The sequence below is a fragment of the Mya arenaria genome, chromosome 8 (genome assembly GCF_026914265.1).
Source record: "Mya arenaria isolate MELC-2E11 chromosome 8, ASM2691426v1".
NCBI lineage: Eukaryota > Metazoa > Mollusca > Bivalvia > Myida > Myidae > Mya > Mya arenaria.
The window spans coordinates 1651028-1664980 of record NC_069129.1 but is presented as its reverse complement, the minus strand read 5'-3'; the positions used below and the strand labels follow the sequence as shown (position 1 = coordinate 1664980).

At 36.7% G+C, this 13953-nt stretch overlaps 3 protein-coding genes across 4 annotated transcripts in view; all 3 read left to right on the top strand.

Annotated features, from left to right (window-relative positions):
• Nucleotides 1–2458, top strand: part of LOC128243156 (contactin-like) — a 30244-nt gene extending 27786 nt beyond the window's left edge. Inside the window, exons 29-30 of one of the 2 annotated variants that reach the window (XR_008262779.1) lie at nt 1014–2126; nt 2422–2458. Coding sequence is in view for 1 of the 2 variants with exons in the window: in XM_052960731.1 (XP_052816691.1) it covers nt 1014–1156 (143 nt within the window). In the remaining variant the exon portion in view is untranslated. Of the gene's footprint in view, nt 1–1013; nt 2292–2421 lie in introns of those variants that run through there. The other variant, XM_052960731.1, reaches the window with a different exon arrangement.
• A 61-nt stretch (nt 2459–2519) lies between these two features.
• On the top strand, nt 2520–3838 carry LOC128243157 (uncharacterized). The gene has a single exon (XM_052960732.1). It carries the CDS (start codon nt 2711–2713, stop codon nt 3791–3793), a length of 1083 nt encoding a protein of 360 aa, XP_052816692.1. The 5' UTR covers nt 2520–2710; the 3' UTR covers nt 3794–3838.
• Nucleotides 3824–6285, top strand: LOC128242936 (uncharacterized). Its single transcript, XM_052960387.1, has 2 exons — nt 3824–6141; nt 6279–6285. Exons 1-2 carry the CDS (start codon nt 3824–3826, stop codon nt 6283–6285), a joined length of 2325 nt encoding a protein of 774 aa, XP_052816347.1.
• The last annotated feature ends 7668 nt before the right edge of the window (nt 6286–13953 follow it).

The window sequence follows — 13953 nt, the reverse complement described above, 5'->3', positions numbered from 1 at the left end:
TAAATGGGATCTTTGAATGTCAATGGGTAAATGGGATCTTTAACTGTCAATGGGTAAATGGGATCTTTAACTGTCAATGGGTAAAAGGGATCTTTAACTGTCAATGGGTAAATGGGATCTTTGACTGTCAATGGGTAAATGGGATCTTTGACTGTCAATGGGTAAATGGGATCTTTAACTGTCAATGGGTAAAAGGGATCTTTAACTGTCAATGGGTAAATGGGATCTTTAACTGTCAATGGGTAAATGGGATCTTTAACTGTCAATGGGTAAATGGGATCTTTAACTGTCAATGGGTAAATGGGATCTTTAACTGTCAATGGGTAAATGGGATCTTTAACTGTCAATGGGTCAATGGGATATTTGACATTCTTGGAATAACTGGGATCTTTGATTGTCTTAAGTTAACTGGGATCTTTGACAGTCTTATAATAACTGGGATCTTTTACTGTCTTAGGTTAACTGGGATCTTTTACTGTCTTAGGATAATTGGGATCTTTGACTGTCTTGGATAAATGGGATTTTTGACTGTCTTTGGATAACTGGTATCTTTGACTTTCAAAGGTTAAATTGGATCTTTGACTGTTTATGGGTAAATGGTATCATATTCTGTCGAAGGGTATATGAGATCTTGGACTGTTTTAGGATAAATGGGATCTTTGGTTGACTAAGCGTAGACTGCAAAAAGGTAAAATAAATATTTAGCTGACTAAGGGAAGATGGGATATTAATTATCTTAGGCTAAATTTGATCTTCATATGGTTAGGATAATTGGAATAGACCTTGCTAAATTTCAATTCAATTTGATTCAATTCAAAAGTGACATCATTTTTAAACATGACATAACAATATAAAAAGCAGATGATGGAAGACTCCATGTTTTGATTTGAAAGATACTAGACGAACTTTAGCTTTACAAGTCCAACTGTATTTCAAAGAAAACAGCTGAACAACTTGTTTTTCGATTTTAATTACAGTTAATATCATTGTTTAATCGTGGTAATCATTTGCAGGTGGAGGGATCAACCTAAACCGTGCCAATTTCGACCCTACCACGTCCGAGATTCTCTTTTTATCATCCGCATCATCCATCTCTGCACATATACTTCTCACTATGGTGACAGTTCTCGCGTGCGTGTGCAAATGGACGCTATAAAAGCCATCACGCATTACAAACACACGGCAAAAAGTCTGCAGGGACATTTTTACATTTGAACCTTCCGAAAACCTATGTGTGTGATAGACTTGCGTCGTGCATATAACGGCATGTGAACAGTTAGTAACATGACTGATAAAACAAGGTGAACAAAAAACATAAACCCTTTGCTGTAAAGTGAACACGGAAAATACGGGATGTGTTCATTTGGAATGTATTTGTGTATAAGTGACTAGTGTATAACATGTATTGACAGGTACCGACATAGTGCCGTCGTGTGGCCATGCGCAACATGAATGTCGTTATTATAACTGTTGACATGGACACTCACGAGGACTATTAGATAACGTAGATTTATGTTGTAAATTACCTTTTATAAGGCTTTACTATGTCCTATTTCGTTCATATTAACATACTTTGTACATATTCCACTTTAAATTCATTCTCACAGCGTGTAATACCTGACTATTTTTGCTTTTTCATATTAGTTACTGCACTAAATCAGTGTGTGTATACCACGTGATAAATTGCGTCATAAATGCTACGTCGGAAGGCAATATTTTGATTTGAAAAAATACTTTTAACAAAGATACTTCACTATTTCTTCACCATTTCAAATGAAACATAGCGCAGTCTACGCCGCTTACAGAGCCCTACATTCGGTCTTATACCAGAGTTTGATTGAGAGTTTAGTTTCTTTAAACACTTCGACAAACCTTTTCACAATACGGCCGTCTGACGGAGCACTGTCTAAACATGATTTTTGAAACAGGGTTGTCGAAGTTGTTGTGTCCGCTAGTGGGAGGTAATTCTTGATAGTATTTTCATTGATCTTTGCGCTCAAACTTTTGGGTAATTGTTTAACTTTCCGCTGCTCTGTCTCCCGCTTTTTCATTGCTGACGTACTGTAAATGGTGGCTGAATGATAAATCTTTCGTTCCTTTATATTCGGCTCCATGGGATGCATGGTGTAAGTTTTTGCAGTATATAATAATTATTCATGTTCTTTGATAGTTTGGCCACTTTATTTTGAAAGCAAAGGCTCTTCTAGCCCATATTTTGTTATTTTAATTTTTGTGTTAATTCGTACTTAAACATGTTCGTACCTTGGTCAATTTCGTCCGTAGGCCTTTAATTTTTGGTCCTTTCTTGTATTTTGGATTTTTTGGTTTTTTATGTAAAACTATTTTAATTCAATATGTGTAAAAGCCAGAAATATTGTTGAGAATGTGTTTTTTAGTAGATATCATTTTTTGTATTTTCAGTATTTACCACACAAATAAATCGACAGACCATTGGGCAGTTGACTTTGTTCTTTGTTGTTTACTGATGGTATTGTCATTGGTTCTACTCGCTGGCCCCAACGATCATCACATCATAGTGCGGTCCGGTACAGTAAATAACCATGCTCAGGTTACATGCAAGCCGAGTAGCTGTGTATCATCACACTAGTAACTGTGTATCATCACAAGTAACTCTGTATCATCACAAGTAACTGTGTATCATCACAAGTAACTGTGTATCATCACGTTTATATGGAAATATTATTCCCGCATGGAAACAAGAAGTGTCAGAAGACAAACACCTAAAGCCATGGAATTGTATGAACAACGTAGTAAAGAACTGTTTGGCAAATATAACAGATCTGTAAGAGCTTTAGAAGAATATATCTCAGGAAATAGTGGCCTGTCCATTAACAGTACAATTTCTGTACTAAATAAGTGTAAAGAACAATGTAAAGGGTTACATCAAGGTGTACAAACTGCATACGCCGTCTACATGAAATATTTAGAAGGAATGAAGATAGAAGAGAGTGAAAGAGAAATTACAAGATTGGACAATTCATTTGTTGATGTCGAACAGAGGGTCCATGAGTATTTGGGAACAATAAAGAAAATCAAATCAGAAAAGATTGACACTATGTCACAGTGTCCCAGTGATTCTTCAACTCATAGTTTAGTGGCTCAGAAAACTGCCCAAGCAAAGGCAGCTAAGGTGCATGTTGAATTTGCTGAAAAAGAGATAGAATTAAAGAAAAAACAAGCAAACATTGATGCCGATTTGGAACTTTTAAAACTGAAACGAGAAGCAGCGGCACTCGCCACAGAGGCAAGTGAACTAACCAATCTGATGTTTGGTTCTCAGCAGGGTTCAGTTACGGATTTTCAAATCAATGAAGAAGATCCTACTTCTAAAGTTCGTAACTATCTCAACAGTCAAATGGGTGATAACATTCTCCATACGTCCAAGAAAGAAACACCGAACACTGAATCTAACGCCACAGCACAGTTTCTCTTAAGGAAGGATCTGATCTTGTCGAGGTTGACCACTTTCAACGACTCCTGTGAGAACTACCAAGCCTGGAAAGCAAGTTTTCAGTCAGTCAGCAATGAGATGGCTGTTAATAGCAGGGAGGAGGTTGATTTGTTAATAAAATACTTAGGTTCTGTTTCCAAGAAACATGCAATAAGCCTTAGAACAGCGTACCTGCACGATTCAGATGAGGCATTAAGTCAAATCTGGCTACGATTAGACGAAAGATTCGGAGCTCCTGAAAGTTTGCTTAATTCCCTGACAAATAGACTGCACTCTTTTCCAAGTTTAACAAATAAAGAAAGAGCCAAGTTGTATGACTAATCAGACCTCTTACAAGAGATCGAAGGACTTATGTCAAACCCAAAGTACGACAAGACCCTGTCTTACTTTGATTCTTCAATTGGAGTCAACCCTGTGGTGAACAAACTTCCTCACAGCTTACAGCAAAAATGGATCACTCACGCATCAACATATAAAGAAAACCATTCTGTACCATTCCCGCCATTTCACTTTTTCGTGAGCTTTGTGAAAAAGTTCAGTGTTATATACAATGACCCGAGTTTCATCTACGAAACCCAGAAGACGAAGGAACCAAGTCAACATAGGACTCGTGATATCCTGTATCAGAGAGCAACAACCAATGGTCGCGTAGCAGCCGCTAAAACAGGAATTCAGGATGATAGTGAATCTAGTGTGTCGCGTGATAAGTGTTTAATGCATAATGGTGCTCCGCATTCTCTTGCAGATTGCAAAAAATTCAAGTGTATGTCTGAAGAAGAAAAGCAAAAGTTTCTGTTTGAAAATAAATTGTGTTATCAGTGTTATTCTGGAGATCATCAGGCCCGTAATTGTAAAGATTCACAGAAGCAGCATGGTGGGGAGAGACAGTATTCATCTGCCGGGAGAAATGACAGACAATCCACAGATCAAAAGCAGAAAGTTGCTAGTAAATGTACTGAAATTTGTGGTGATGATATTGTTGGAAAATCTTGTGCTAAGATAATGCTTGTACATGTTTACACTAAAGATAATCCAGATAATTATGTTCAATGTTATGCTACTGTTGATGAGCAAAGTAATAGGTGTCTAGCAAAACCAGAATTGTTTCAGTTACTTAATATAACTGGAAAATCTGTTGAATATACAATGTCTTCATGTAATGGTATTTCTGTCAAATCTGGTCGAGAATTAGACAATTTGGTTGTTGAATCTATTGACAGAAGTGTACAGTTTGATCTTCCCACTGTTATAGAATGTCAGGACATACCTAGTAATAGGAATGAAATTCCTATCCCGAGTGTGGCAGCCAATCACCCACATTTGTCAGATATAGCTCATTTAATCCCAGAAATAGATAGCAATGCAAACATGCTGTTATTGCTTGGCCGAGACATCACAGACATGCATCACGTCTTAGATCAACGCTTAGGACCGAAAGGCTCCCCTTTTGCACAGCGTCTGCCCCTTGGTTGGGTTGTAATAGGCGAAGTCTGCTTAGGAAATGCTCACATAGTCCCAGATGTCAATGTTAAGAAAACATATGTTGTGGGTGACGGGCGAGCCTCGCTTCTTCCGCCATGTAATAGCAAAATACATGTGTCCGAATCTAAGGATGAGTTTGTGTCTGAGTGCAGCTCCACGTATGTAATAGACAATGGTAGATATACTCTGTTTAGACCATGTACATTGAATGTTGATCGTAATCACGTGCCAGCATATGATTACGATTTTGTGTTCGCTCTTGATGTCCGTCATGATGACAAAGCGTCTATGTCAGTAGATGACCGTAATTTCCTGTCCATTATGGACAAAGAGTTTGTCCTTGATTCAAATGATAGGTGGTCAGCCCCCCTTCCCTTCAAAACACCTAGGCCTAGACTCCCTAACAACAGATCCCAAGCTCTTCTTAGGGTTAAAAGTCTTCAGACTAACTTGAGTAAACACCCCCTTAAAAGACAACATTTCGTTGATTTCATGGGCAATTTGCTTGCTAATGGTCATGCTGAAAAAGCACCTGAGTTAGACAATGCTACAGAATGCTGGTATTTACCCATCTTCGGGGTCTATCACCCGAAAAAGCCTGATAAGATAAGGGTGGTCTTTGACTCGGCAGTACAATATGAGGGGGTTTCATTGAATTCAGTACTACTGCAAGGCCCTGATTTGACCAATAGTCTTCTCGGTGTTCTCCTTAGATTTAGATGTGAGTTAGTTGCAGTCTCGGTAGACGTAGAACAAATGTTTTACTGTTTCGGTGTTCATGAGAATGATAGAAATTACTTGAGATTCTTTTGGCATGAGGATAATGACACTTCAAAGCCTCTTATAGAGTATCGTATGAGAAAGCATGTATTCGGCAACAGTCCGTCCCCGGCTATAGCTACCTATGGGTTAAGAAAGGCCGTAGAGAAATCTGATAGCGATGTAGTTCAGTTTGTAGAGAGAGATTTCTATGTAGATGATGGGTTGAGGTCATGTAGTACTGTCTCAGAGGCAACTGATTTGCTTCAACGCACTCAGTCAAGCTTAGCTAAATCTGGCATTCGTCTTCATAAGATTGCGTCTAATGCACCTGACGTCATGAAAAACTTCTCAAAGGAGGACTTGGCTTCGGATTTGAACCAGGTTGATTTTGACCTAGATAGTCTCCCTACTCAGCGCAGTTTAGGGTTAGTATGGGATTTGAACCATGATTGCTTTTTATTCCCAAGTCAGGTACAAGATAAACCGTTGTCAAAAAGGGGTATTTTGTCAACTATTAATAGCATTTTTGACCCTATTGGTTTCTTGGCTCCTTTTATTCTAGAAGGTAGATTGATACTGAGGGACGTAGTATCCAGTGATGTAGGTTGGGATGAACCATTAACCCCTGAAGTTGAAACCAAATGGTATCGTTGGCTCAACAGTATGAATGATCTGGAGTGTGTTAGAGTACCTAGGTCACTTTTCACAATGTCTTTGTCTGATATGCGAGAACTTGAGTTGCAAATATTCTCAGACGCTTCAGAAAAAGCAATTTCTGCAGTAGCGTATGTCGTTGGTTCTATTGACGACCATTCTAAAATGTCAAGTTTTGTTCTTGGAAAAGCTAAAGTAGCGCCCTCAAAGAGTCACACAATTCCTCGCTTAGAGCTCTGTGCTGCTGTCTTAGCGACAGAGATTTGTATGTTAGTTACAGAAAACCTAGGGGTTAAGTTTGATAAAGTACGGTTTTACACCGATAGCAAAGTTGTGTTGGGGTACGTTAACAATCAATCTCGTAGATTTTATACTTACGTTAGCAATAGAGTTCAGAAGATTCGACAGGTTAGCTCCCCTCAACAGTGGAATTACATTCCTTCGGACAAAAACCCAGCAGACATTGGAAGTCGTGGTGCAAGTCCTGCTCAGCTTAATGATAGCATTTGGCTTTTAGGTCCAAAATTTCTAAATGTACAAGGCAAACTTTTTCCAGAGTTTTATCCACTTGTCAACCCCCAGTCAGACTCTGAAGTTAGAGGTACTAGTATAGTTGCCATGACAACCAAAGTTATGGAAGAAAGTTGTTTAGGGGCATGTAGATTTGAGAATTTTTCTTCATGGACCAAGTTAGTGTTGGCGATAGGTTTTCTTGTACACATTGTGTTGTCGTTTAAAAAACTTGTTCAGTGTAGAGGTTGGCATAGTTGTTCAGGCATTCGTTCTTTAGAGAGCAATTCTAGAGCTACCATAGTTATACTTAGAGAAGTACAGCTTGTAAGTTTCAAGTCAGAAATAGATTGCTTGAGGTCAGAAAGCTCAATTAGTGCTAACAGTAAGTTGCTACAGTTGGATCCGTTTCTTGACGATATGGGGTTACTCCGGGTAGGTGGTCGTCTACGTCAGAGTAGTTTACCCTTAGCAGAAAAACATCCCGTTATTTTGTCTGCTACTGGTCATGTTACAAAATTGGTCATTAGGCATTTTCATGAGTCGGTACATCACCAAGGACGTTTGCTTACTGAGGGTGCAGTTAGACAGGCCGGTTATTGGATTATAGGTGGTAAACGGGCTATCTCTTCACTCATTTTTAACTGTGTGACATGCAAGAAACTCAGGGGTAGGTTTGAAACCCAAAAAATGTCAGATTTGCCAGCAGAGAGAACAGAGCCGAGCTCCGCTTTTTCTAATGTAGGGGTTGACGTCTTTGGCCCTTGGCAGGTTGTTTCTCGTAGAACACGTAGTTCACAGGCCACATCAAAACGTTGGGCAGTGCTTTTCACGTGTCTGTCTATACGCGCTGTACATATTGAGGTAGTAGATGAAATGTCTTCTTCTGCATTTGTAAATGCACTCCGTCGTTTCATTGCGATTCGCGGAAAGGTCAAGATTTTTCGGTCTGACAGGGGTTCAAATTTTGTTGGAGCTACCGATCATATTGGGGTACATACAATTAATGTAGAGAACGGCCAGGTTAAGGACTTCCTGTCTAAGTCGGGCAGCCTTTGGATCTTTAACGCTCCTTGCAGTTCACATATGGGAGGGGTATGGGAGCGTATGATTGGGGTTTCTAGACGGATATTGGAGTCAATGCTCTCAAACACCCACAATCTTACCCATGATGTTCTTGTTACCCTTATGGCGGAAGTTAGTGCAATTGTTAATGCGCGCCCTATTGTTCCAGTGTCCTCTGACCCTGACTGTCCGCAAATCCTTTCTCCATCAGCCCTATTGACCATGAAAATAGATACAGATCAACAACCTGTTGATGACATGAATCTAAAATCTTTGTATAAAGACCAGTGGAAACGTGTACAGTTTCTTGCGAATCAGTTTTGGTTACACTGGAGGAAAGAATTCCTTCAGTCACTGCAGACTAGAACTAAGTGGCAGTCTGATTGTACACCTTTAAAGGTTAATGATATAGTTCTGCTTAAGGACTATGAAGTTGCTAGAAACTATTGGCCATTAGGTCGGATCAGTAGACTATTTCCTAGTAGTGATGGAAAGATACGTAAAGTGGAGATTTGTGTTGTGAAGGATGGGAAACAAACATTTTATGTTAGGCCTATAGTTAATACAGTACTTCTGGTTAGGCATTAAATTTGTAACTATTGTTGTGAAGTGAATTTTGTGAACAGACTGAATCAGTGAATTGGTATACTTGAACAGTAAAAGAACAGTTTTGCGCAAATATTCAGTGCAAGATAAATCAATAAACTTCATGATTGTATGTATATTGAACAGTTAATACCTTACATGTCTTATAGTTACATGCACATGTTGTTCAATTGTTATTTTTGTTGAAAATTGTTTTGTATCTATACAAGCAAGTATAGTGTAACTTTACTTCTACTAATTTTGAAGACCACCTCCTTGTAAAGACTAGTTGTTATATAAAGATTGTATTTTTATTTTTTGGTTTTCTGTTTTTTCAAGTCCAGGTTAACTTTATGGTACATTTTTGAGGAAAATTATTGTTAGTTGCTTAAGTGATATCTTCGATATCAGGTGGGGAGTGTTGTGTCCGCTAGTGGGAGGTAACTCTTGATAGTATTTTCATTGATCTTTGCGCTCAAACTTTTGGGTAATTGTTTAACTTTCCGCTGCTCTGTCTCCCGCTTTTTCATTGCTGACGTACTGTAAATGGTGGCTGAATGATAAATCTTTCGTTCCTTTATATTCGGCTCCATGGGATGCATGGTGTAAGTTTTTGCAGTATATAATAATTATTCATGTTCTTTGATAGTTTGGCCACTTTATTTTGAAAGCAAAGGCTCTTCTAGCCCATATTTTGTTATTTTAATTTTTGTGTTAATTCGTACTTAAACATGTTCGTACCTTGGTCAATTTCGTCCGTAGGCCTTTAATTTTTGGTCCTTTCTTGTATTTTGGATTTTTTGGTTTTTTATGTAAAACTATTTTAATTCAATATGTGTAAAAGCCAGAAATATTGTTGAGAATGTGTTTTTTAGTAGATATCATTTTTTGTATTTTCAGTATTTACCACACAAATAAATCGACAGACCATTGGGCAGTTGACTTTGTTCTTTGTTGTTTACTGATGGTATTGTCATTGGTTCTACTCGCTGGCCCCAACGATCATCACATCATAGTGCGGTCCGGTACAGAAGTGTTTGATGAAACTAATCACCTTATCAAATTCCGGCAATAAAACGAAGGCGGGGCTCTTTAAGCGGCATAGACTGCCCTTTGTTTCATTTAAAATGGTGTTGTAAAAGAAAAGTGATCTTTGATTTAAGCTTTCATTTTAAGCAAAATGTTGCCTTCCGACGTAGCATATATGACGTAATTTATCACGTGATATACACACACTGTAAATTATAGACGTGACCTCAGTAGGCGGAGAAAGACCTTGGGCATGTATATGTAATATACAAATAAAATAAAAACCTCGATAATGTTCTTGTTAAATGCGAACATAATTGCAACCAAAATCATTAATAACACAGAAAATAAAGTAATGCAAAGGGGTTAATGTAAATATAAGGATCGATTCTTATATCTCAATCGTTCATACAGTATAAACGCTCGGCCGTGATTTTGAATATTTTCTGTTTGCTTCATAGATTTGCAAAATCGCGGCTAAGCGTTCATACTAGATGAACCCTCGAAATATACGAATAAACCCTTAAATGAACACTAGCCAGCATGTTTGAGGAACTTCTTTTGTCAGAATACCGAGTGTACGTATGTGTCTTAGACATTTAGTATGTAAGTACATTGGATGTACTTTAATAGCGTGTCTCGACATTTCACGTCGTCCATTCGAACATATTTTACCATTGTCATTAGTTATTTTCATCAATAATAAATAATGATCTTATTTTAATAAATTCAAGAAAAAAAATACTTCTTTCATTTAATTTGAATGTTATTTAATTTGAATGTGAGATTGCAGCTTTAAAAGTTATCCTAGAGTTGCGTTCATTCAAAAATCATTATCATGTCGTGTGCATTCCTTTGTGTTTGTTGTTGGTGTTGCGGTGGAGCCATACAATGTATAAAATTAGTTATATATATTATTTCCTTGGTGTAAGGCTTATTTGCTATTAACTTTAATTTTGCATAATGTTCATTTATAAATTATATATTACCAAAAATCCAGTCTACTCTTGTTTGACTAATTTCCTTCCCTTAAATCCAGTCTACTCTTGTTTGACTAATTTCCTTCCCTTAAATCCAGTCTACTCTTGTTTGACTAATTTCCTTCCCTTAAATCCAGTCTACTCTTGTTTGACTAATTTCCTTCCCAAAAATCCAGTCTACTCTTGTTTGACTAATTTCCTTCCCAAAAATCCAGTCTACTCTTGTACTAAATTCCTTCCCAAAAATCCAGTTTTCCCTTTGTTTGTCTAATTTCCTTCCATAAAAATTTAGTCTACTCTTGTTTGACTAATTTCCTTCCCAAAAATCTAGTCTACTCTTGTTTGACTAATTTCCTTCCCTTAAGTCCAGTCTACTCTTGTTTGAATAATTTCCTTCCCAAAAATCTAGTCTACTCTTGTTTGACTAATTTCCTTCCCTTAAATCCAGTCTACTCTTGTTTGACTAATTTCCTTCCCTTAAGTCCAGTCTACTCTTGTTTGACTAATTTCCTTCCCTTAAATCCAGTCTACTCTTGTTTGACTAATTTCCTTCCCTTAAATCCAGTCTACTCTTGTTTGACTAATTTCCTTCCCTTAAATCCAGTCTACTCTTGTTTGACTAATTTCCTTCCCAAAAATCCAGTCTACTCTTGTTTGACTAATTTCCTTCCCAAAAATCCAGTCTACTCTTGTTTGACTAAATTCCTTCCCAAAAATCCAGTTTTCCCTTTGTTTGTCTAATTTCCTTCCCAAAAATCCAGTCTACTCTTGTTTGACTAATTTCCTTCCCAAAAATCTAGTCTACTCTTGTTTGACTAAATTCCTTCCCAAAAATCCAGTCTACTCTTGTTTGACTAATTTCCTTCCCTTAAGTCCAGTCTACTCTTGTTTGACTAATTTCCTTCCCTTAAATCCAGTCTACTCTTGTTTGACTAATTTCCTTCCCTTAAATCCAGTCTACTCTTGTTTGACTAATTTCCTTCCTTAAATCCAGTCTACTCTTGTTTGACTAATTTCCTCTCCTTAAATCCAGTCTACTCTTGTTTGACTATTTTCCTCCCCTTTTGGACCAGTATTCATAAAGCACCTTTAGTAATTTCGAAATTTAAGTCACTGTCTAAATGTAAATATCTTTTTATTTATATAATTTTAAAACTTAATAATTTATGAAATGCATTATTTTCATTGACCTTATCGAAAACAAACTTTAATGTTAAAAGCACTTATACTTTTATTATTAATAATCTTTGTAAAGATGTTTATGTGTATTTTTGACCATAACATGCTATAGTTTTAAGAACATACTGACATTATACGAAATATCAGTAAATTGTTTAATTATTTATGTATATGTTTTGCGATATTCATGTTAATTCATTTTCGTGCGAAGTATTTCTATTTTTAAATACCTCTGTGAGGTTTTTATCATCCCATCAACTAAACCCTGTCGTAAACCTGATTGTCGCAAAAAAGAAGAACAATGTTGGGTTTAGAATTTGGGATGTTTGAAATGAATTAACTATATTGAAATTGTGTTCCTATAAGTCTTCAAATTACTATTCGAAAATTGATAAATACTACAAATAGACATAATAATATTAACCTTTCGCTGGAGTTTATTCTCTTTGCATAATTTAGATATGAAATAAGCATCTAACAATCTACTTAAGTCGCAGGTTGTATATATTGAGTTTAACTTAAAGTGGTTAAGCAGGTGATCGACCCTGATCATAACAAAGACAGGATATATGTGTTCCGTTGAGCAGTTTACATTGATATATCACTTCAATGAGTAAATAACCATGGTGGCACGAGCTTGGATAGGTTTAATTGCAGTATTCGCCCTGGGCGTAGGCTGTGGAAACTATGTGAACTATTTCATGTGTTCTCAGGCTAGCATCCTGCCAGGTACGTGGCTTTATACTCGCACTTTTAAATGAACACATGTTCCCGTACAAATAGAATTAAACTGCATTCCAAATTAACAAAATGGAAAATGAAAATATTCAGGATCAAATACACCAACATTGATTCTGAATTGTAAGCAGAAATTCGTTGGAATAGAACCTACCATTTAGGCCGGCACCACCTTGGAACGCGGTCGGTTATCCGCTTCCATTGTCCGCGTACTCTAAAACCAAACAATTTAAATAATGTAGGGTCCATTACATTTAACTTGCAATATCCCCACAGGAGCTCTCGAACTAAATGTACATGAACACTTTACTGTTTAGGTTATTTTTACTCCACACCGATTGACGTTCAACGAGCATTGCTTAAAACATCGTAGCGCTCTAAAAACAAAACATGTTTGTGATTGTTTAGCGTTCGAGTTTTTCTTTTTGTCAAACAAATGAAATTTTAATATTTGATATTTGTGAAAACAATACTATTGTTTTGAGTTGCTATATATACATATAGGTATTTATAGTCATAGATATATGACTACATCGTCAAGAACATTTTAATATTATATTTAGAAAAACAAAATAATGATATATGTTTTTAACATATAAGAAGACTTAATTTCTGACATAAATAAAGAATCATAGCAGCTCTAATTTTCGACGTTTACGGAGGATTAAAGAAATGTTAATATGCATACTTGAATTCAAGCAATCTCAACATTCTGATTGTTATTTGGAATGTGGAGTATACCAAAAGAAATTTGCGGGGGGAACTTTTCTGAATGTAAATACATTGATGCTATTCAGTTACGACAAATGTTAGTTTTGCACGTAAAATCGTCTATTGAAACTGTTCTATTTACCACAAATTCATTTTTGCGATCAATATTTATATGAACAACTACAGAAACAAGCAGAGTAGTCGAAAGTTTAAACATAAACCCCGTTTAATGACACAGGGTAAACGCTAAAAACAAAACAAACAATGACAAACCAGAAAAAATGAAACAGTAACATAAAACTCCACATACAACACAATACATTTTTATCACATGCTTACCCTTGTTTTCTGTGTAATATACCCATTACAAATATTTTTATCTTACACATGTGTAAGATAACCTATCAGACATTTCTATTGGCTAGACTAATCACACGCAACCTAGATATCCCTCCGCATTGTTTGTAAACAAAACGGTTTAAATGCCAACAAAAACTTACCTCAATAATGAAGCTGTAAGACTTCTGGGAGACAAATGGCTAACGAATCATAGTGCCAGAAAGCATCTTGTACAAAAACTTTCTGATAAAAATGTTCCGCCAACCAGATAATGAAGATCATTAGTCACATAAATATCCAGTCAGTCAACAACACAAATACAGCCACATTAGTGACAAACACCACAAAAACATTTCAAACATTTTCATCTTGACCAACACAAGCAATATGCAATCAATGCCATTTGCTTGCCAGTTTAATCAGCTGTCGGTTACCGAAAACACAATT